This window comes from Polyodon spathula, chromosome 18 (assembly GCF_017654505.1).
Source record: "Polyodon spathula isolate WHYD16114869_AA chromosome 18, ASM1765450v1, whole genome shotgun sequence".
NCBI classification, from domain to species: Eukaryota; Metazoa; Chordata; class Actinopteri; order Acipenseriformes; family Polyodontidae; genus Polyodon; species Polyodon spathula.
Window position 1 is genome coordinate 36,395,100 of NC_054551.1, and position 24,294 is coordinate 36,419,393.

Genomic DNA, 24,294 nt, shown 5'->3' on the forward strand with positions numbered 1-24,294 from the left:
ACACACACACACACAACACACAGTCACACACAACACACACCTGACACACACACACAGTCACACACACACACACAGACACACACACTCTCACACAGGTTGTCCTGCACAGTGCACACACACACACACACACACACACACACCCCTGTACTGAGGGCTGTGACAGGTGTCACACGCCACTGTGCTGCACAGAGTCACACACACACACTGAGCTGCACACACACACACATACACACTGAGCTGCACACACACACACACACACACACACAAGGGACTGTGTCTGGTTGTGTGCTGTGGTGTGTGGACACGAAGGGTGCGCGGGGAGGAGGGGAGGTGAGCTGTCGACGGACAGCTGCACAGAGTCACACACACACACTGTGACGTGTGTGTGACTCGACGTGTGTGACAGTGTCGTGTGGTGTGTGTGTGTGTGACATGTATCCTCACACACACACACACACCACACAGACACACACACACACACACTGCACACACACACACACACACACTGAGCTGCACAGAGTCACACACACACACACACACTGACAGTCACAGAGTACACACAACACACACACACACTTACTTGGCTCTTTGTGAATTTGCTCCAGATCCATCCTTCTGGGATTTGCTCCGGTTCGAAGAAGCACTTTTTTCCTGAAACAGACACACACTCTGTGCTGCACATAGTCACAAGAGACTACACAAGGCTATCTGCACTGCAGCTCCAGGGAAGAGGGTGGAGTGGAGAGAGAGAGAGAGCGAAAGAGAGAGATTCACAGGCTGCGAGTCCGTAACTGCTCAGGCAGGCTCCCTCTATCACCCTCCGTCTCTCCTGTGTGGGCACGGCTCCCATTCCTGCTCTCCTCCCTCTCCGTCTCTCCTGTGTGGGCGCGGCTCCCATTCCTGCTCTCCTCCCTCTCCGGCTCTCCTGTGTGGGCGCGGCTCCCATTCCTGCTCTCCTCCCTCTCCGGCTCTCCTGTGTGGGCGTGGCTCCCATTCCTGCTCTCCTCCCTCTCCGGCTCTCCTGTGTGGGCGCGGCTCCCATTCCTGCTCTCCTCCCTCTCCGGCTCTCCTGTGTGGGCGCGGCTCCCATTCCTGCTCTCCTCCCTCTCCGGCTCTCCTGTGTGGGCGCGGCTCCCATTCCTGCTCTCCTCCCTCTCTGGCTCTCCTGTGTGGGCGCGGCGTGGCTCTAGCTCAGTGCTGCTGGACTGGGTTTCAGCAGCAGGTCTCAAGGTGAGACAAGCCCTTTCATTTCCTCCTGCTCTCACTGCAGTGATATGCACTGTAAAGCTGGGCTGGGATTCTCCACTCATGCTGTGCTTCAGTGGCTGTCAGTGGAGTAGTGGTTTGAGTTGGATCTGCTGCATGATGGGAATATCTCACATCCACACCCTCCATTCATTTATTAAAACTACATTTACAGATAGTCTCCTCACTTCTGTCCTCCACATGAAGCACAGAATCCAGCTGCATTGTAGTGTGTGTGGTAAAGGGAAGGTCTGCTACTCCTCACCCCTCTCCCCAGGTGCTCCTGGTTGTGTGGTGCTACTCCGTCTTCCAATCCTCCCCCCCTCCTCCTCTCCTCTCCCCTCCCCTCTCCCTCTGTCCCGATCCCTGTGCTGTCACTCTGTCTCTCCTCTCCTCCCCTCTCCCCTCTCCTCTCCCCCCTCCCCTCTCCCTCCTAGAGGACCACCTGGTTCCGACATGTGAGGCACGAGGAGTCAGCTCTCCTCCTCTCCTCCTTTCCCAGAGCTAATGATTTCCTAAAGTGTCCTCTCCTCTCCGACCAGGTTGTCTGGTTGATTTGTTCTCTCTCTCTCTCTTCTCCCCTCTCCTCTCCTCTTCTCCTCTCCTCACCTCCAGGGGACCAACACCACGGTGCTGTCAGATCTGTCTCAATTCCTCCCCCCATTCCTCATCCCCTTCAAGCTCTTCTCTCCACTACTCCTACCCTCTCCCAGGATCTCCTGGTTCTGTGGAAGGGAGAGGGGGCCGAGGAGTGAGAAAGGGAAAGGATAAGCTTAATTCCTCTCCCTTCCGAGGGAAGGAAAAGGAACTTTCCCTTTCTTTTTTTTTTTTCCCTCTCTCTTTCTTTTCCCTTTTTCTTCCCCCCAGTAAGGAGAGATGAGGAGAGAGGGGACGAGAGAAGTTCCCCTTTCTTTTTCTCTCCTTTTTCTCCACCCCCCCTCCCATCCTTTTCATCTCTCCCCCACCCCTCTTTTTCCTTCCCCTTCTCCGGGGAGCTTTTCTCCCCCCCCTCCTAGGAGGGAGAGGAGAGAGTCCTTAGGAAGAGGAGTAGGGAGGGGACCATTCATTCCTCCCTCTCTCGGAAGGTCTTCGGAGGATTCTCTATCTCCACGGGGAGTCTGAAGGGAGGATTTTTCTCTTTCTCCGGAAACGGAGTCCCCCACTCCCACTTCCGACCGCCCCTCCGAGAGTTCCCCCCAGGCCCTCTCCCCAGGAGGGTTTTATTTCTTCCCTTCCCCCCCCCCCCCCACCACCCTCCCCCACTTCTCTTTTCCCCTTCCCCCCCCCCCTTCGAGAGAGAAGGAAGGGTAGAATGGAATGGAAAAGACGGGTGAAGGCCTCCTTTCCTTTCTTTTTTAGCCCCCCTTCCCCTAGGAGGGAAGAGGAGAATGAAAGGGACCCTAAGGGAAAAACGAAGGGAACGGTCAGAAGGAAAGGAAAAAGGTGTAGTTTTTTTTTTTTCCAAGTTTTGAAAAAAAAAAAAAAAATAAAAACCTCCGGAGCTAGGGTGAACACGCCTGGCTCCAGGTCTAAGACGAGAGGATCCCCGAGGAGTGAGATAGGAAAGTAGGTTGCCTTACACTAACTCTAGTAACTCTCTCAAACCCGAATTTCTTTTTCCTTCTCTCGCGATCCTCGTGTCCTCCCTTGAAGGAGTTTTCTGTGGACCCTTCTCTTTGATTGCGTTTTTTTTTTTAAAAAAATTTTTTTCCCCCCCCTTCCAAAAGGATGAACACCTCTTTTCCCGGTGTAGAGCCTCCTCTCCCCCGGTTTCAGAATTCTTTCCTCAGGCCTCCCAAGTTCCCCGCGATGAGAGATTAAAAAGACGGAGCTGAGGTAGAAGCCCTTTTGCTTAAGTCCTGAGTTACTTACTTTTTAACACCTCCAGAGGCCTCTCCCTCTAGCTAACGACTGAGGCGAGCCCTTCAAGTGTCGAGAACGAGAGTTACCCGTAGTGCGGGCTCCTTCTTGAGGGACTATTTTTTACGATACTACCCCTGGAGCCGCAGAAAGCCCGGGGGAGGAATGACCCAAGAGGAGGCTCTTCTTTCTGACTCCCAACGGAGCGAACTCTAATGCTCTTATCCGAAATTCCGAAAGGGGGAGGGGGGAGTCTATGGGGCCCCTATTCTCGACCCCATTAAAGGACGACTTTCTACCCTCTCTTCAACCCTGAGTTCCCCCCTCCTTTTCTCTCTTATGAGAACGCTTGACGGAGCTTTCCTATTTCTCCCCCCTCCATCCTCGTGGAGAGGGGGTGAGTCCAGACATGGGTTTAATAGGGAAAGGGGAAGAAGAAGATTAGGGGAGGGGAAGAGCTGGTTTTCCCTGGGCCGCTCTTTTTCGGGAGCTGTAAATCCCTTTTTTTCCTCAGGATGTGCTAGCAACCTCTCCGCCCTTTTTTCTTAGCTTCTTCCCTCTTCTCCCCCCCTTTACTCTTTCCTCTCCTCCTCCCCTCTGTCCCCCTCTTTACTCTTTGCTCGAGAATCTCCCTCCAGCAGTCTCAGTTTCATGCCCATCCTCCATGTATATGTCCCGTCCACGGTCTTCAACGATACCCCTCCCCTCCCCTCACCTCCCCCCTTCTTCCTCCTCCACGTTCAGTCTCCGTCTCCTTTCTTTTCGGGGATCTCAGAATCCCCCTAGGATGGGCCAGTACGGCCGGTCCTCACCCGCAGATGAAGTTCCCTAACTCTGAAAGGGTTCTCCCTCGGGGGGGGCGAATCATATAGTCTCGTCCTTGCCTCTTTTTCTCCCCTTTCCAGAGTACTTTAAACAAGGCCTCAGATCCTCTCCACTTTTTGTTTTTCCTTTTTATTTTTTTTTCCTTATCCCCATTGGCTTCCCCCAATCGATTCTTTTTCCCTTTTAAGAGAATGACAGGTTTAGACAGGAGTTGCCTAGGGATCCCTAAAATAGGTGAAAAAAAAGGGATGAACTGGTCTTAAACATAGCATTTTAGTAGGAGTATTCACGTTCACAAAATAATTTACCTTTCGAGACGAGTGGCACGACAGAGGTTCTCTCTCATAACTCCGTTTTCCACCCCTCTTTCCACTCTGGAAGAGGAAAGCTTTCCCCCCTTCCCCCTCCCCCCCCCCCTCCTCCCCCTCTCACTGCAGTGATATGCACTGTAAAGCTCCCTCTCCCCTCCTGTGCTCTCCTGCTGCATGATGGGAATATCTCACATCCACACCCTCCATTCATTTATTAAAACTACATTTACAGATAGTCTCCTCACTTCTGTCCTCCACATGAAGCACAGAATCCAGCTGCATTGTAGTGTGTGTGGTAAAGGGAAGGTCTGCTACTCCTCACCCCTTTCCCCAGGTAGAGGACCAGTCCCTTTTCCTCCCCTCCTTGAGGATCTCTTTCTTCCCCCCCCCCCCTCCATTATGGGTGTGAAGGGGCAGTGGACATGAAGGATCCTGAGTCGAACACCTGTCTTCAGAATGTTGGTGGGGTTCGGTGAATGTCCTCTTTCAATAAACGCGCGTCTTTCTCTGAATTCTCACATCCTGATGAGATCCACCCCTTCCCCCTCCCCTCCTTCCAGAAGGAAGGCAAAGGGCGAGTTTCTCTGAGGGTGAGTCGCGATTTCTGACCCTTTCTGAAATGTTTTCCCCCTCCTTGAGTTTGGTCTCCCTTAGTGGTTTTTGGTAAAGAGGCTTAGGAAGGGAGTCGGTCTTTCCCTCCCCTTCCTTTTCTCTTCCCTCATTTTTCCCCTCTTTTCTCCTTTTATTTTTCCCCCTCTGCCTTCCTCCTCCTTTTTTCTCCCTCCTCTCCCCTTGTCTCCCACCTTCCCTTCTTCCTCCTTCTTCCTCTTTCTTGACCCGGTCCTTTTTTTCCCCCTCCCTTTAAAAGAAAATTTAGGTTTTGTTATTTTATAATTTTTGTATTCCCTCTTCTGGCTAGGATTTGCGAAGGGAGGTAACGACACCGGGGTACAGGACAAGACACGGTCTTCTCTCAGAAAGAGCCCCTCCTCCCCTCTCCTCCCCCTCACTTTTAACGCCTTCCCCTCTCCTCTCTCTCCTCTACTTCCTCCCCCTTTCCCCTCCCATCTCGAGTCCCCCTTTTCACACCACTTTCCTGTCCTCCTCCTTCTCTGAACTCCTCCTTCCTTTCTCTCCCAGCCCTTCCTCCCCCTCCGCATGTCTCATTTCACTTTCGCTCCCCCCCCCCCCACCTTGGGGACTTTCCCCCCCCCCTCCCCTTTTTTTTTTCTTTCCCCTTCCCCCCCCCCCCCCTTTCCCTCCCTTTTTTTCTTTTTTTTTTTTCCCCCCCCCCTTGAGTTTTTTTTTCTTTCCCTTGGAAGGGGGGGGAGGGAAAGGGGGGAAGATGTGAGAAGACCTCTTTTTTTCTTTCCTGCTTTTCTCCTTCCCCATTCCCCACTTTTCCTCCCCCCCTTTCCTCTTTCTTCTTTCCTTTTTCCTCCCCCCTTGTCCCTCCCCCCCCCCCCCCCCCTCCTTTTTTTTTTTTTTCCTCCCTCACTTTCGGGACCTCAGGGGAAGGGGAGGGAAGCGGAGGCTCTTTCTTTTCCCTTTTTTTCCCCCCTCCCTCTTCCCTCCCCCCCCCCCGGGGCTCCTTCCCCGCCCTACCTCTCCCTTTTCTTCTCTTTTCTCTCCTCCTTTCCTCTCTCCCATCTTCCCCCCCGCACTTTCCCCCACCGTCGCTCAACCTTCCCTGGAGCTCTCCTTCCGGGACCTTCTCTTCTCTCCCCCCCTAGGGAAGTCGTGCACCCTCCCCTCTCCCCCTCTTTTTTTCCCTCACTTCTTTTCTGAAGGGGGGGGCGTGAGATCTATCTCCCCTTTTCAAGGGGAAGGAACATGTTCCCTCTCCGTAGAGTAGGACGTTTGTTTTCCCAGGCCGAGGGATCACCTGATCTTCTTTCTCCCCCCCCCCCATAGGATTCCTTCTTTTCCCCCCAGAATTTGGGGCCCCCCCTTTCCCTACGCCTCCTTTCCCGTCCTCTTCCTCCTCCTTTTCCTTCCCCCTTCCCTTCCTCCCATTTTCCTTCCTCTCCGTCTTCTTCCCCCCTCCTCCCTTTTTCCCCCCTCTCTCCCTTCTCCTCTCCCTCTCTCCTTGTTTTTTTTTTTCCCCCCCTTTTCCTTTTCCCGCATCTTGTTCCCTTCCCTCCCACTCCCCTTTTCTCTTCGACACTTTTCCTCTCCTTCCCCTTTCCTCTTCATAGTCCCACCCTCACCATCCACCTGTTTTCTCCCCCTTTCGAGAGATCCTTTTTTCCCACACCTTTTCCCCTTCCCTTTTTCCCCACTCTTTTTTTTTCCCCCCCCCCCTCCCTCCCCCCTCCCCCCCTTTTCCTATCCCCCTCCCTTCCTTCACTCAACCCCTTATTTTTTCCTCTCTTCCCCATTCTTCTCCTCCCCTCCCGATTTTAGTCCTCCTTCGAGGGAAAGGAAAAGCTCCTTCCCCTGATTTCAGACAACTGCAGGGACCCTTTCCTTCTCATCGAGTCCTTTCTCCCCCTTCCCCCCCCTTTTCAGACTCCCCCCTTCCCTCTTTCTTTCCTTCCTTCACGAAGGACACTCTTCCTCCCCCTCCCTTTCTTTCCCTCCCTCGTACTTCCCTGTTTTTTTGTGCTTCCATGAGGTTGTCTCCCTATTTCCCCCTCCCCCCCTCTCCCAACTACCTCCTCAGCTCCTTCCCCCTTTTTCTCTTGTCCCTCCCTTCCCCTCAGAGCTTTCTTCTCCCTCCTTCTTTCACTTCTTCCTCCTCTTCGAAGATGGGAAGAAGGGGGGAGCCCCCCTCCCACTTTCCCTTCTTTTTTTTTTCCTTTTCTCCCTCGTTTCCTCTTTCTTTCCCTTCCCCCCCTCCTTTTTCCTCTTTCTGCTCCCCCCCCTTCTCTCTTTCCTCTCTCATCTCTTTCCGGACCAACCCCCCTCCCCTGCGCCTCTTCCCTGACCATCTCGACGTCCCCCCCCTCCCCCTTCCCCCCCCCCCCCCCCCCCCTTTCCCCTCTCCCCCCCCTCCCTCCCTCTGCCCTTTACCTTTTCCCCTTCCTCCTTCCCTCCCCTTCTTTTCATCAATATTCCCTTTATCCCCCCCCCCCCCTATTCCCCCCCCACGAGCCCCCCTTTTCCTGGCTCTCCCCCCCCCCCCTCTGCTCCGTCCCCCCTCCCCCCAATGCTCTCCCCCCCCTCCCCCCCCCCTCCCCAGGCCCCCCCCCCCCCCCCCCCCCCTTTACCCCCCCCCCCCCCCTCCATCCCCCCCCCCCTTCCCCCCCCTCCCCCCCCCTCCGGCTCTCCAAACTTTTTTTTTTCCTTTCACCTCCCCCTTATTTTGAGATATGTACCGAGGACCCAAACCTCCCCTTCCCCCCCCTGCCCGACCACTGAGTTCCTGAGGGTTTTAGTCCCTTTTGATTTAACCTGATTATAGATCTTTTTCTGTCTCCTTCCCCACACTACCCTCCTCCCCTCCACCCCCCCCCCCCCCCCCCTAATTTCCCCCCTACCCCCCAAGGTGAGACAAGCCCCACCCATTTCCTCCCACCCCCCCACCCCCCCCCCCCTTTTCCCCCCCTCCCCCCCTGTTTTGGGTTTGAGTTTTACCATTCCAGGCCTGTAAGGAAAGGGGGAGGGAGGGAATGCAATGGGGGATCTGTCCCCCCCTTTTTTTTGTCTCCCCCCCCACCCCCTCTCCTCTCCCTCCTCCTTTCCTCCACCCCTCCTCCCCCTCCCCTCCTTGGGTTGGGGTTTATTTGGAGGATAGAAAGGGGGAGGGAGGGAGCGGGGTTTCACCGACAAAAGTTTTTGGTTCAGTTTAAACAAACAGCAAACAACCACGACAGCCCCCCCTCCCCACCCCTCTCCCCCCCCCCCCCCGTCCCCCCCCCCACCCCCCCCCCCCCCACCCCCCCCTCCCGCCCCCCCCCCCCCCCCCCCCCCCCCCCCCCCCCCCCTCAATGTTTTTTTCCCGACTTGTTTGTGCCGCCCATTTTTCTCCTCCTACTGTGGAGGGGGGGCGCATTTGAAATTAGGGAAAAAAGGAAACAGGGGAGGTGTGTCGTCCGAACGGGGGGGGGTAGTTCTTCTAACCCCACGGCCCTTCTGTGTTTCCCCCCCACCCCCCCCCCCCCCCCCCCCCCCCCTTCCCCCCCCCCCCCCCCCCCCCCCTCCCCCCCCCCCCCCCCCCCACCCCCCCCTCCCCCCCCCCCCCGAAGTGGTGAAATAGGACAGGGATCCTCCTTTGTTTCCATCTCCTCGTCACCTATCCACTCCCCTAGAATACCGAGTGTTGTTCTACCCTTATTGCCTGTCCTCGGCTGTTTTACCTCCTCACACCCCCGTGAACTTCAACCCCCCCCCCCCCCCCCCCCCCCCCCCCCCCCCCGACATTCCCCCCCCCCCCCCCCCCCCCCTCCCCCCCCCTTCCCCCCCCCCTCCTACCAGGTTGTCCTTAACGGAGGGGGGGTTGGGTCAAGAAGGAAACAACCACCTCCTCCCCTCCCCCTCCCCCCTCTCACCAGGTTGTCCTGGTTGTGTGCTGTCACTTTGTCTTCACCTCACCTCCTCTCCTCTCCTCTCCCCTCCCCTGCCTTCACTCCCCCCCCCCCCCCCCATCCCCCCTCCCTACCTCCCCCCCCGTGCCCCCCCCCCCCCATTCACCTCACCCCCTCCCCTCCCCTCCCCCCCCCCCTTCTCAATCCTCTTCATTGACACAAGGAGGTATCCCTCGCCACCCGTCCGGTGAGGTGCGTTATATTGGTTGACTAACAGAGTCCTATCGGAACCAGCTCACCAGGTTCTACGGTGAGGATAGGAGAGGAGACTCTGTATTCATCGGGATCTTACATACTCGAATCCCCTACAGACTTCTCTACTGGAGGAGCGGGAGCAAGGGGGGAGGGGAGAGTGGTCCAAAGGAGGACCAAGACTCTCCTCTACCCTCCCATCTCACAGTGAAGAGGTTCAGTGCGTAAAGTAGGGAGAGGAGAGGAGGGCGAGGAGAGGGGGAGGGGAGCGAAGTGGTCCAAGGGACCAAGATGACTCCCTCCTCTCTCCCACTCTCCTCCTCCCCTCCTCCCCCCTCTCCTCTCCCCTCCACCAGGTTCTCCTGGTTCTGTGCTGTCACTCCGTCTTCATCTCCTCTCCTCTCCTCTCCTCTCCCCTCCCCCTACAAGAGGACCAAGACACCGAGCAGTGAAGGCAGAAGTAAAGTAATCTCCTCTCCTCTCCTCTCCCCTCCTCCCCTCTCCTCTCCCCTCCCCTTCTTGGCTCAAGAGGACCAAGATAACGACAGTGATGATGGTGAAGATGTCAGACTTATGAATGAGGCTCCCCTCTCCTCCCCCCCTCCCCTCCCCTCTCCTCTCCTCTCCCTCTCCCCTCCCATCTCCTGCTGAAACCTCCCTAAGTGGTGGTAGGAGAGGACCTAAGACTGGTTGTGTGTGCGTCAAGAGGACCAAGATCACGACAGTGATGAAGAAGGTAGAGGTAGAGGGAGGAGTACATAAAGTGATGGAGGAGGTGGAACGGGAGTTCTCTACTCCTATATAGATAGATAGATGTATCAGAAGAAGTGTTGTAATATTGCAAAGCACTCCCCTCTACTGCACTCAATAGTCCAAGAAAGTTTTCACTGGTATATAGATAGATAGATGTATCAGAAGAAGTGTTGTAATATTGCAAAGCACACCCCTCTACTGCACTCAATAGTCCAAGAAAGTTTTCACTGTAGAATCAAAAATTAAAATCCGCTTTATTTCTGGAATTGAACAAACAATCGGTGACAGCCTGGCAGTGCAGGAGGACAGTGCGCTATTCACAGGACAGCCTGGCAGTGCAGGAGGACAGTGCGCTATTCACAGGACAGCCTGGCAGTGCAGGAGGACAGTGCGCTATTCACAGGACAGCCTGGCAGTGCAGGAGGACAGTGCGCTATTCACAGGACAGCCTGGCAGTGCAGGAGGACAGTGCGCTATTCACAGGACAGCCTGGCAGTGCAGGAGGACAGTGCGCTATTCACAGGACAGCCTGGCAGTGCAGGAGGACAGTGCGCTATTCACAGGACAGCCTGGCAGTGCAGGAGGACAGTGCGCTATTCACAGGGCAGCCTGGCAGTGCAGGAGGACAGTGCGCTATTCACAGGACAGCCTGGCAGTGCAGGAGGACAGTCCTTTATTCACAGGGCAGCCTGGCAGTGCAGGAGGGCAGTGCGCTATTCACAGGACAGCCTGGCAGTGCAGAAGGACAGTGCGCTATTCACAGGACAGCCTGGCAGTGCAGAAGGACAGTGCGCTATTCACAGGACAGCCTGGCAGTGCAGGAGGACAGTGCGCTATTCACAGGACAGCCTGGCAGTGCAGGAGGACAGTGCGCTATTCACAGGACAGCCTGGCAGTGCAGGAGGACAGTGCGCTATTCACAGGACAGCCTGGCAGTGCAGGAGGACAGTGCGCTATTCACAGGACAGCCTGGCAGTGCAGGAGGACAGTGCGCTATTCACAGGGCAGCCTGGCAGTGCAGGAGGACAGTGCGCTATTCACAGGACAGCCTGGCAGTGCAGGAGGACAGTGCGCTATTCACAGGACAGCCTGGCAGTGCAGGAGGACAGTGCGCTATTCACAGGACAGCCTGGCAGTGCAGGAGGACAGTGCGCTATTCACAGGACAGCCTGGCAGTGCAGGAGGACAGTGCGCTATTCACAGGACAGCCTGGCAGTGCAGGAGGACAGTGCGCTATTCACAGGACAGCCTGGCAGTGCAGGAGGACAGTGCGCTATTCACAGGACAGCCTGGCAGTGCAGGAGGACAGTGCGCTATTCACAGGACAGCCTGGCAGTGCAGGAGGACAGTGCGCTATTCACAGGACAGCCTGGCAGTGCAGGAGGACAGTGCGCTATTCACAGGACAGCCTGGCAGTGCAGGAGGACAGTGCGCTATTCACAGGACAGCCTGGCAGTGCAGGAGGACAGTGCGCTATTCACAGGACAGCCTGGCAGTGCAGGAGGACAGTGCGCTATTCACAGGACAGCCTGGCAGTGCAGGAGGACAGTGCGCTATTCACAGGACAGCCTGGCAGTGCAGGAGGACAGTGCGCTATTCACAGGACAGCCTGGCAGTGCAGGAGGACAGTGCGCTATTCACAGGACAGCCTGGCAGTGCAGGAGGACAGTGCGCTATTCACAGGACAGCCTGGCAGTGCAGGAGGACAGTGCGCTATTCACAGGACAGCCTGGCAGTGCAAAGGATGCCATCCCATAATGATTTCAATTGAAGGGCGGGGCTGTCTACCCCGTCATGCCCCCCTCCTGTCAGCCCATCCTGTGTAAACACACTGACCCCTGATGGCTGCATGCAAACACACAGCCAACTGCAGCTTGGCTGCATGCAAACACACAGCCAACTGCAGCTTGGCTGCATGTCACAGGCAAGTCAGCAAGAAGCCTCAAGTTACAGCATGCAAGCAGGGAGAAGGCAGGGACTGGGACAGGGATACAGAGGGGCAGGAAGACAGATGGCCTGAGACAGGGAGGGGCAAGAAGACAGATGGCCTGAGACAGGGAGAGGGATGGAGAGAGGCACTTTATTCCCAAGTCATTCCCAGCAGCCAACACCTGAATTTCAGTTTTTCTCTGACTGAATGAAGCAGTTTTACTGCACTTTAATACAGGTCTGTGCTAGAACCTCTCAGGGCACACTGGCTCCTCTTGTTAATTTCACAGGACTGCACGCTGCCTGCCTGTCCTAGGCTCCAGAGTGGCCTGCTCCGCTCCTCGGAGATCAATGGCTTACCTGATGCTTCTATCCAGTGGCAGAGCCCTGCAGTTCCAATACAGCGACCCTGACACCAGCACAGAGCTTTGATGCGGTAACATTTCGTGGCACTTTGCATTGGGCTGTTCAGACACCCATCTACTGTACCTTTCTAAACAGACATCTTTCAATAGACACTCCAAACTGTCCAGTTAGTCAGTGAGTCAGCCAGCCAGCCAGTCCGAGTACCGCGCTACGTACCCGCTCACATTATCATCCAACCAACAGGAGAGACAAGCTGGACCCCAGCCTCCAACAGGAGAGACAAGCTGGACCCCAGCCTCCAACAGGAGAGACACGCTGGACCCCAGCCTCCAACAGGAGAGACACGCTGGACCCCAGCCTCCAACAGGAGAGACACGCTGGACCCCAGCCTCCAACAGGAGAGACACGCTGGACCCCAGCCTCCAACAGGAGAGACACGCTGGACCCCAGCCTCCAACAGGAGAGACACGCTGGACCCCAGCCTCCAACAGGAGAGACACGCTGGACCCCAGCCTCCAACAGGAGAGACACGCTGGACCCCAGCCTCCAACAGGAGAGACACGCTGGACCCCAGCCTCCAACAGGAGAGACACGCTGGACCCCAGCCTCCAACGGGGACAGAGACATACAAAAAGCTAAACCTGTTGCTGCTTTCTCAATCAAACAGCACAGATGGAAATTACATTGCAGCTTGAATCATTCTTGGCTTTCACTGTGAGCTTAATAAGACACACTGGGGCTAATCAAGCTGGTAGTAAAGCCTGGAATGTGTGACAGTGCTGAGCAACAGGAGTTTTATTATCATCCCTGCACAGAATCAAAGACTATTTAAAGCATGTTTCTGAACTCTAAATGGAGCTCAAATAAACAAATATCTGTGCCGCACTGTTTTCAGTGTTTGAAACACTATCTGGATGTTAGCAATGCAAAATCAATGCACAGCTATTTTAAAGCACTGCAGTCGTCCTAATCGCCCCAAGACACGACGCTGGTCCCAGAGGGCTTTACTGACTCAGCCTGAACATCTGACTCTGTGAAGCAACGGCAGCACTCTGTGGGAACAGAGCCAAAGAGGAGAGGAGAGGAGAGGAGAGGAGAGAGGAGAGAGAGGGGAGAGAGAGGAGAGAGAGGAGAGAGAGAGAGAGGAGAGAGAGAGAGAGAGAGAGAGAGAGAGGAGAGAGGGGAGAGAGAGGGGAGAGAGAGGAGAGAGAGGAGAGAGAGAGAGGAGAGGAGAGAGAGGGAGAGAGAGGAGAGAGAGGAGGAGAGGGAGAGAGGAGAGAGGAGAGAGGAGAGAGGAGAGGAGGAGAGGAGAGAGGAGGAGAGGAGAGAGGAGGGAGAGAGGAGAGAGGAGAGAGAGGGGAGAGAGAGAGCCTATCTCCTCTCTGAGAGAGAGAGAAGAGAGGAGAGGAGAGGAGAGAGGAGAGAGGAGAGCAGAGGGAAGGAGAGAGGGAGAGAGGAGGGAGAGGGGAGAGACAGAGAGAGAGAGAGTGAAGGAGAGAGAGAGAGAGAGAGAGAGAAGAGATGAGAGAGAGAGGAGAGAGGGAGAGAGAGGAGAGATAGAGGAGAGGAGAGAGGAGAAAAGAGAGGAGAGGGAGAGGAGAGAGAGAGGAGAGAGGAAGGGAGAGAGAGAGAGGGGAGAGGAGACAGAGAGAGGGGAGAGGGGAGAGAGAGCTACCCTCTCCATCCCCTCCTATCAACTCCGAGTCTAGCGGCGACCTCTACTCGCCTATCATCGCCTCATATCACCTCTTAGCCCCGCGCGAGCACCTCTCTCCACTTATCTCACGACTACCTCTCCTCTCCGCCCCTCGAAATGATCAGAATCTATCCCCCTTTTGATTTGTACTCTCCCTTACATTAATCCCTCGTACATTGAACCCTATCTCCTTCTTCAGATCCCTATCCTCTCATCTAATTCCCAGCTCTCGTCTCCTCTCTTCTAACTTTACCTCTCTAGAAACTAGCTCGCTCATCTTCTACTATATAATCGACTCCGCGCGCGACTAATCTCTCTCTCTAGACCCTCTCGTATGTCCCCATCTATCTCTGGGCCAGCTCTTCTCTCCATATCTCCTTCAGTGCTCCACTATATCCACTTCTCATCACTCTCCAGAGAAGAGAGGAGAAACGAGAGGAGAGGAGAGAGAGGAGAGAGAGGGGAGATAGGGGAGAGAGAGGAGAGGAGAGGGGAGAGGGGAGAGAGAGGAGAGGAGAGAGGAGAGAGGGAGAGGAGAGGGGACTTGGGAGGTAGACAGAGACTATGTGTCCGAGTCTCATTGGGAACCCCCCCATTAGCACACCCACAGCTCTGCTCAGCCTCCAGCACAGGGATGCACTTCACAGGGTTTTAACTGGAACCTTCTTCACTCAGGAGAGATGCAGACGGGATGGCAAGGAGCTGCAATTTGGCTGTCGAACATCCTGAAATCTATTTACCCATTAAACCGTTTACCCAAACTAGCCCAGTAGAGACACACAGCAGTGAATTCCCAGCAGAGCTCACCCTTCCTACCTCCCTGCCTTCCCACCTCAATCTAAACATGCATTACAATTCCATGTGAACCGTCATTTTATTTTTGCTGCACTTGAACGTCTGCCTCTCATGAAATAAAGAAACCGTGCTGCTCTGAAAGCCCCCGAGGGCTCTGGGATTCAGAGAGGAGAGCTCACCCCCGAAGGCGTCCCCGTTCTGGTAGGCCTTGGCCTTGCCCCCCCCCCCCTCCTCCTCCTCGCTCGGCACGGCGGACATGTGCTTGGCTGAGGTGCAGCCCATGGTGTCAGGCAGGCAGCTCCAGAGTGAGGGGCCCACAGAGCATCTCCTGGGGCCCGCAGACTACAAGACTACACACGGGCGGGCGGATGGGTGAGTGAGCCAAGGGCCTCCGCACTCCTCCTCCTCCCTCCAGCACCTAGACTTTTCGTTTTTTGGGGTTCTCTTTTCTCTCTACTCCCCTCTAGGGAGAGAGAGGGTAGGAGAGAGAGATTAAGAGAGAGCAGAGAGGGAGAGAGGGAGAGAGGGAGAGCTGGAGTCTCCCCACCGTTGGTTACGAGACGTGTATGGGGTTTTGTGAGGAGCTCTTCCATCCCTCCTCTCACTCTTCTCTCTCCGTCCCCAGTGAATACGAGGAGAGTTTGGGAGGAGTTTTGGAGAAGACAACAAACGAAGGGAGGAGAGAGAGAGAGAGGGTCAGGGGTGGCACCTCTCACACACCACAACAAACGGGAGGAGAGAGGGGAGAGAGAGAGAGAGGGTAGAGGGGAAAGAGACCTCTCACACACCACAGACAGACGAAAGGAAGGAGAGAGAGAGAGAGGGTCAGGGGTGGCACCTCTCACACACCACAACAAACGAGAGAGAAAAATATCTGAAAAAACATTTAAAAAATATAATTTACAATAAAAACACAAAATTCAACTAATAAACAAGATTATATAATAAAGCAAATCTTATATATATATTTTTTTCCCCCAATTAGATAAATCTGTATATACATGCATACATCCTGATTATTTCACACAAAAAACTGTAGCTCTCCCTCTTCCCCCAGCACAAACAACCCCTCATTCACACAGCAACGCTGCTGAAAACTCTGTAAGACATGGACTGAAGAAAAATAAACAAAATCAATTTGAATTCTCGCTTTAACAATTTCAACACTAATGCAGCGTTATAAATTCCCAACCCCTGCAGCTTGTTTTTCCTGGTTTTACAGATTGCTAGTTTTCTTTGGCCAAATATAAAATTAATTAAAATACTTTTAAATCGTGTCTTGTGACACAATTCAGCAACTCAGTAATAACATTAAACAAAGGGTCCAGCCTTCTGCAGTCAGTAAAAAGATGAAACAGTGTTTCTTCCTCTCCACAAAAGCAGAGTCTTTACTAACCGCTGGGTCAACACAGTGGACATGGAGCCCAGTGGCGACGATGCTGTGAAGAATGCGCCACTGTAGATCTCCTGAGCGCTCAGGCAAAGGCGCTTTATATAAGGACCCCCAGGCCAGAGCAGTGCTGTCTGTACAGTCCACGAGCCCTCCACCTGGTGTCAGGCAGTGTCTTCAGCGCATTCACGATACACTTAACACAGACAGTGTACAGCTCCTTTTAGAACATAAGAAAATAAGAAAGTTTACAAACGAGAGGAGGCCATTCGGCCCATCTTGCTCGTTTGGTTGTTAGTAGCTTATTGATCCCAGAATCTCATCAAGCAGCTTCTTGAAGGATCCCAGGGTGTCAGCTTCAACAACATTACTGGGGAGTTGATTCCAGACCCTCACGATTCTCTGTGTAAAAAGGTGTCTCCTATTTTCTGTTCTAAATGCCCCTTTGTCTAATCTCCATTTTCTTTCAGAAGAGCTGTTGCAATCTCTCAGTACTGTACAATCCTTCCCTGAGGTTTTCAGGAATAGCAGGGGACACTAGGAAAGAAAGGCAAGCCAACTCTTGTTCATCAGTGCCTCTAACCCTAGGGGAGAAAGTCTCTCTGAGATTTTTCAAAACATTCTCTAGAAATCGGAGTGAGTGAATTCCAAGCTGTCTGGCCAGGCTTTCCACCTCTCTCCACCTCCCAATGCTCACCAGCAGTAAGACTTTTAGTTTTGTAATGCCCTCTTTTGCAAACCTAGAGCACAACGCCCCAGACTGGAAACCATCTGCAGGGAACAAGGAGTTAAAAAATAAATATTTTTTTTCTTATAGAAATCTGGGAGTTCATTGGTGTCTAGCTGAGATAGATTTATTAAAAACAGTTGCCGATTCCAGCCCAGCCCCCTCACTGTGCAGGAAAGGGAAGGCAATGTCTCTCCAGCTCAGCTCAGGTAAAAACAGCAATCAGAAAGTAGCCACACGACTGTGCACATCTACTAACCCTTGACCCCCTTCATTAGTACAAGACAGCTGGCTTTAGCCAGTGATAGCCATTCCTAAAAAAACTCTAGTAGCACTCTCTGGATCTCATTTATCAGTGCTGGGGGAGGATCACCAGGCTGTTGATCACAAGAACTCTCCCCTTCTATGACAGCCGAGGTATCAGCCACCACCAACATTGTAGCTTTCCCTTAACCTTTTCTTTTAAGTCCCCCAGTTCTTGGATTCATACTGCTGTCCTCCCAGGTAAGACTCCCAGAGCCTTGATCACAGTCTTCCCCCAGCGCAACAGCTGAGGGAGGGCGGGGGGGGGGGCTCCACGCCACTCCCCTGACAGGAATGTGCTGCACTTCCCCTAGTTCACCATGGCCGATGAGGCTTTCTGAAAGATTTCCAGACTGTCTCTTAGTGCTGACACATCAGCATGACTAGTGATAAGATATTAATGTCATCAGTATAGGCAGACAGTTTGACTGGAAGAGCATTAGTTGCAGAAGGTATTATCAGACCAGCCAGTTTACTCCTAAGCTGATAAAGCAGAGGTACAGTAGAGAGGCTGCCAGCATGCCTGATAGGGAGTATCCCTGACGAATCCCTCTGTACACTGGAAACGGACAGCTCAAGCTGTTATTCATTTTCAAAACACTAAAAACATTACTGTATAACAGGGAAATGAAACAAAAGAAATTAGGCCCAAAGCCAAAAGTTTGTAGCAAATAGTTTTTCAGAGCTTCTGGGGTCTTACGAATCTAACTTCACAAGCTTTCCTGGCCCTGACGCAGAGAAGCATCCCCATAGCATGATGCCTCCACCACCATGCTTCACGGTAGGGATGCTGTTCTCAGGATGATGTGCGGTGTTAGGCTTGCGCCAAACATAGTGCTTAATGTTGAGGCCAAAAAGCTCTATTTTGGTCTCATCAGAGTCTCCCACATGCCTTCTGGCAAACTCTAGCTGAGATTTGATGCAAGTTTTTTACAACAATGGCTTTCTTGCCACTCTCCCATAAAGGCCAGTTTTGTGAAGCACCCGGGCTATTGTTGCCGTATGCACAGTGTCTCCCAGCTCAGCTGTGGAAGACTAACTCCTTTAGAGTTGCCACAGGCCTCTTGGTGGCCTCCCTGACTATTGCCCTTCTCGCCCGGATACTCAGTTGTTGAGGACGGCCTGTTCTAGACAGATGCACAGCTATGCCATATTCTCTCCATTTCTTAATAATGGACTCATAAGTTATCGAACCGTTACAAAAAATATAGGATGTGGGACTAACCACGAAAATTCTGAATAAGGACTAAACCCGCCCACTTACAAGGACCAGTTCTGAGTACTTACATTCAAAAACATTCCATGATGTAGTTTTTGTTAGGAACTGTACTAACCAACTGTGGGACCTCCCAGAGACAGGTGTATTTAACCTGAAATCATGTGAAACACCTTAATTGCACACAGGAGGACTCCATTCAACTAATTATGTGACTTCTAAAGACAATTGGTTGCACCAGAGCTTATTTAGGTGTGTCATAGCAAAGGGGGTGAATACTTATGCAATCAATTATTTTCTGTTTTATATTTGTAATTAATTTAGAACAATTTGTAGATTTTATTTTTTCGCTTTGACATTATGGGATTTTTTTGTGTTGATTGGTGGTAAAAACTCTTAATTAAATCCATTTTGATTCCATGTTGTAACACAATAAATGTGGAAAAGTCCAAGGGGGGGGTGAATACTTGAGAGCCACTGCATTCACTCTTGCAGCAGATTTTATATTTCCGTGTCTAATCTTTTCACCAACAACTAACAAACACCCCCCCCCTGTTACTGAACGCCCCCCCCCCCCACGGAATGACTGCGGGGGGCCTTCCCTTATGACTTGCTGGGGGGGGTGGGTGGGGGAAACGACCCCCCACTGACTGTTGCTGGGGGGGCGACAAACCACTTGGGGGGCGGTTACTTGAACGACTTGTGGGGGGCAATTGCCTTGCTGGGCCGCACTGTTACTTGAACACCCCCCCACCCCCAGGTTCAAATGACTTGGTCACAGGGTTAACTGAAACACCCCCCCCAACCGGTGCGCTGTTGACTGAACGGGGGGGCTGTCTTGTTATGTTTTACTTAGACTGCGGGGGGGCCCCCGCAGTAATAGACAAACCGACAATGACTATGAACGCCCCCCGACGCGCCACGATCCGCTGTCAGGGGCTCCGCAGACTCCGGGGGGGCGACAAGAACTGATGGGGGGGAAGCCAATGACCTTGTGGGGGGGGACAAATGACTGGTGGTGGGGGGGTACTCTGAACGTTGTGGACCCCCCCGCCCCCCACTGTGTGGGGGGGGACAATCCACTTGTGCGGGGGGCGACAATGAACTTTGGGGGGGGGCCCCCGAAAACTGACGTGCGGGGGGGGAGACAAATGACTTGAGGGGGGTCCGGCGACAATGACGCGGGGTTTTTATGAGGAACTTGTGGGGGGGGGCGAAAAGACTGCGGGGGGCGACACCAATGACTGGGGGGGGCGACCTGATGCACCCCGCTCGGCTGCATTTACGACAATGACTTCGTGGGGGAAAAGCTGCAATGACTTGCGGGGGGGGGGGCGGCAATGCAACACGGCGAGGGGGGGCGGCAATGACTTGCGGGGGGCAAACGCCCCGTGGGGGGGCGACATGACTTGGGCCGGGGAATGACTTGCGTGTCCCTCATGACGATTACTGTTTTATTTACTTTTGTAGACCCATGCTGCGGGGGGGGCGACAATGACTAGGGGGTGGGGCGGCGGCAATGAAATCTGTGGGTGGGGGCGGCAATGACTTGAGGGGGGGCGGCGGCAAATGACTTGTGGGGGGGGGCAATGACTTGTGGCGCGGGGGAGGGGGACGATGACTTGCGGGGGGGTCGGCGGCAGCTCGCGCTTTGCGCGGGGGGCGGCAAGCTGACTTACGGGGGGGGCGCGCAATGCCGCTGTCCCCCCCAGCTGGCCCAATCGTTGTGGGGTCCCCCAGCTGGGGGGGCCCCTGTTAACTGAAACCCCCCCCCCCCGCGACAATGACTTGGGGGGGGGCGGCAATGACCTTGTGGGGGGGCAACTGACTGTGGTGGGGGGAACCAATGACTTGTGAGGGGGACAATGCTTGAGGGGGGGTGGTTGGCGCAAATGACTTGCGGGGGGGAGGCGGGAAGACTTTGTGAGGGGGGGATGACTTGCGGGGGGCAATGACTTGTGGGGGGGGGGCGACAATGACTTGCGGGGGGCGACAATGACTTGGTGCTTGGGAGGGGGGGGGGCGGCAATGACGGTGGGGCGCCGGGGCGCCATGACTTGTGGGGGGGCGACAATGACTTGGGAGGGGGCGGCAATGACTTGTGGGGGGGGCAAATGCCTTGTGGGGGGGGCGACAATGACTTGGGGGGGGGGCGGGCATACTGGGGGGGGGCCATGCCTGGTGTTTCCTGGGGAGGGGGGCGACAATGACTTGGCGGGGGGCGACAATGACTTGGGCGGGCGGGCGAACCTGACTTGGGGGGCGACTGTGACTGGCGGGGGGGAACACTTGCGGGGGTGGGTGGGGCGACAATGACTTGTGGGGGGGGCGGCATATGCCTTGGGGTGGGGGAACCAATGCCTTTGTGGTGGGGGGACATGACTGTGGGGGGGGTAGACAAGGACTTGTGTAGGGGGGGCAATGACTTGAGGGGGGGACTGACAAGGCCCTTGTGGGGGGGGGGGCGAAAAGACTGTGCGGGGGGTAGCAATGACTTGAGGGGGGGGGGCGGCAATGACTTGGGGGGGGAGAAATGACTTGTTGGGGGCGTCTTTACCCCCCGCCACCCCCACCCCCCCCCCCCAATGCTGTGGGGGGGGCGGCAATGACTTGTGGGGGGGGGGCAATGCCTGTTGCGGGGGGGCGGGCAAATGAACTTGGACGGGGGCAGGAAATGACCTGCGTGGGGGGCGGGCAATGACTTGTGGGGGGGGCGACCATGACTTGGGGGGGGGGCAATGACATGCCTGGCGGAGGGGGCGACAATGACTTGGGGGGGGGGCGTGGCAATGACTGATTGTGGGGGAGGCAACGGACTTGTGGGGGGGCGGACAAAATGACTTGTGAGGGGGGCGATAATCCGACCTTGCGGGGGGGGGTGCGACAATGCCTTGACGGGGGGCGAAAAATGACTTGTGAGGGGCGGGGACAATGACTTGGGGGGGAAAAGACTTGTGGGGGGGGGGGACAAGACTTTGCGGGTGTGGCCCGACTTGTGACTGGGGGACGCCCCTTGCGTCGGGACAATGACTTGTGGGGGGGGGCAACAAATGACTTGAGGGGGGTGAGACAAATGCCGGTTGGGGGGGGGGGACAGCATGAACTTGTGGCGGGGGCAGCAGACTTGTGGGGGGGCGGAGCGGCAATGACTTGCGGGGGGGTGGGCGGGCAATGACTTGTCGGCGGGGGCCAATGACTATGTGGGGGGGGCGGAAAAGAACACTGGGAGGGGGGGGCGGCAATGACTTTGTGGGGGGGCCAATGACTTGTGGGGGGGCGCGCAATGACATTGCGGGGGGCGAAAATGCCTGATTTGGGGGTGGGCGGACCATTGACTTGCGGGGGGGCGAAATGACTTGGGGTGGGGGCGGCAATGACTCACCTGTGGGGCGGCAATGACTGTGAGGGGGGCGACAATGACCTTGTGAGGGGGGGCAAGACTTGTGGGGGGGCGAAATGACTTGTGTGGGGGGGGGCGAATGACTTGCGGGGGGGCGACAATGACTTGGGGGGGGGAGGAGCACTGACTTGTGGGGGGGGGTCATGACTGCGGCGGGGGCGACAATGACTTGAGGGGGGGCGGCAATGTACTTGGGGGGGGGCGCAATGACTGGTTGGGGGGGGCGACAATGACCTTGTGGGGGGGGGCGGATCCTCTAAGTGCACTGGGGCGGGGGCGGCAATGACCTTGGTGTGGGGTGTGGCAAATGACTTGTGGGGGGCGCGACAATGACTTGCGGGGTCGAGAAATGCCTTGCGGGGGGGGACAATGACACTGTGGGGGGGGCGACAATGACTTCCCGCGTGGGGTGAGACAATGTGTGCGAGGGGGGCAATGACTTGGGGGGGTCGGCGACACATGACACTTGTGGGGGGAGCGGCAATGACTTGTAGGGGGGGGGCAAATGACTTGTGGGGGTGGCGGAAATGACTTGAGGGGGGACGGGCGGACAATGACTTGCGGTGGGTGGGCACATTACTTGTGGGGGGGGCCCCCGACAATGCCTTGCAGGGGGGGGACTATGAGATGACTGTGGGGGTGGCAATGATTGGGGGGGGCGACAATGACTGGGGGCGTTGACTTGGCCAGATCTTGGGGCGCGCGGCAAATGACTTGTGGGGGGGGGGGCAATGACTTTGGGGGGGGGGGGACAAATGACTTGAGGGGGGCGGACAATGACTTGCCGGCGGGGGGGACAATGACGTCGGGGGGGGTCGGACAATGACTTGGGGGGGGGGCGGCAATGACTTGGGGGGGAGGGCAATGACTTGTGTGGGGGGCGACAAGAGACTTGCGAGGGGGGAGGCTGGCGACTGGGCGCGGGGGAAAAGACTGGGGGGGGGAAATGACTTGTGGGGGGGGGCCGAAATGAACTTGTGGGGGGGGCGACTGAATGTGGGGGGCAATGACTTTGTGGGAGGGGCGAAGCAATGACTTGCGGGGGGGGCAACCAAGACTGGGGGGGGGCGACAATGACTTGTGGGGGGGGAACAATGATCTTGGGGGGGGGGAGAACAGACTTGGGAGGGGGCGGCAATTGACTTGTGGGGGGGGGCAAATGACTTGTGGGGGGGGCGCAATGACTTGACTGGGCACAAGACTTGCGGGGGGAGGCAATGACTTGGGGGGGGGCGACAACTGACTTGTGTAGGGGGGGCGGCAAATGACTGTGGGTGGGGGGACAATGGACATTGTGGGGGAGTGGTGGGACAATGACATTGCGGGGGGAGGAGGAATGACTGGGGGGGGGGCGGACAATGATTGCGCGGGGGGTGGCGACAATGACTTGTGAGGGCGGGCAATGACTTGTGGCGGGGGCGACAATGACCTTGCGGGTGGGGCGGCAATGACTTGCGGGGCGGCAACGACACATGACTTGTGGGGGGGCGCAATGAACTGCGGGGGGGGCAATGACTTTGCGGGGGGGGTGCAAAGACTGCGGGGGGGCACATGACTTGACGGGTTGTTACCGGAGACAAATGACTTGCGGGGGAGGCGGCAATGACTTGGGGGGGGGGCAATGACTTTGGGGGGGCGGCAATGACACTTGCGGGGGGCCGGCAATGACTTGCGGGGGGGAATGACTTGCTGGGGGGGGGCGACAATGACTTGAGTGGGGGGGCGACAATGCTCCACTTGCTGGGGGGGCAAGACTCCGGGGGGGCAATGACTTGCGGGGGGGGACAATGACTTGCGGGCGGACCATGTCTTGGGGGGGGCGACAATGACTTGCGAGCCCCGGCCGTTACTGACCCCCCCCCCCCGGGCAATGACTTGGGGGGGAGGCAATGACTTGGCGGGGGGCGGTCATCAATGACTTGCGGGGGGGGGGCCGGCAATGACCTTGGGGGGGGGGCTGGGCAATGAAGGAGAGAGGGCAGGAGTGGCACCTCACACACACACACACCAATGACTGTGCGGGGGGTGGCAATGACTGTGAGAGGGGGTCGCGCAATGACTGCGAGGGGGCGGGGGTCGGCAATGACTTGGGTGGGGGGCCGCAATGCTTCTATCAGGAATACATTTAAATCCCTGCCTGCGGGTCAACGACCCAAACCCTTTATAAAAATAAATAAACAAAACTAAACATGTACAAAAAGAACATAACTTCAACTTCTGAAAGTTTTACTCAGGCACAGTACTCAGCCCTCACTCCACACAAACCACTCCCAGAGAGACGAGAGAGAGGAGAGAGAGAGGGGGGGGCAGGAGTGGCACCTCACACACACACCACAATAAACAAGAGAGAGAGAGATAGTTTTTTTAACAAATAGACAGAGAGAGAGAGAGAGAGAGAGCGACGTAGTCTCTAGCTCCCCGTCCTAACCGTGGAGTTGTGTGTGTGGTGTTATGTGTCTTCTCTCTATCTCTCTCGCTTCTCTATCTGCTTATCGATCTGCGCGCCCGTTCTCACGTGGAAGTGTGTGTCGTGGTGTTATTTGTAATCTGATCCTTCTCTACTCTCTCCTATCTCTCGCGCCCCGTACCTCACCGTGGAGGTGTGGGTGGTGTTTTGTATTCTACATCTCGCTCTCGCTACCCCGTTCTAACCGTGGAGTGATGTGTGTGTGGTATTGTCTATCTCTCTCTCTATATCTCTCCTAGCTTCTCTCTCTCTATGCGCTCCACGCAGGAGTGGGCACCTCACACACACAC

At 55.6% G+C, this 24,294-nt stretch overlaps 1 protein-coding gene across 1 annotated transcript in view; it reads right to left on the bottom strand.

The window, feature by feature from the left end:
- LOC121330748 (uncharacterized protein C1orf21 homolog) overlaps window positions 1–24,294 on the bottom strand; it is a 40,990-nt gene that overhangs the window by 5,069 nt on the left and 11,627 nt on the right. The window contains exons 2-4 of the mRNA XM_041277466.1: window positions 14,559–14,919; window positions 9,316–9,384; window positions 581–651 (exon numbers count right to left, since the gene is read on the bottom strand). Coding sequence (XP_041133400.1) covers window positions 581–651; window positions 9,316–9,384; window positions 14,559–14,783 — 365 coding nt within the window. The 5' untranslated portion in view covers window positions 14,784–14,919. The remainder of the gene's footprint in view (window positions 1–580; window positions 652–9,315; window positions 9,385–14,558; window positions 14,920–24,294) is intronic.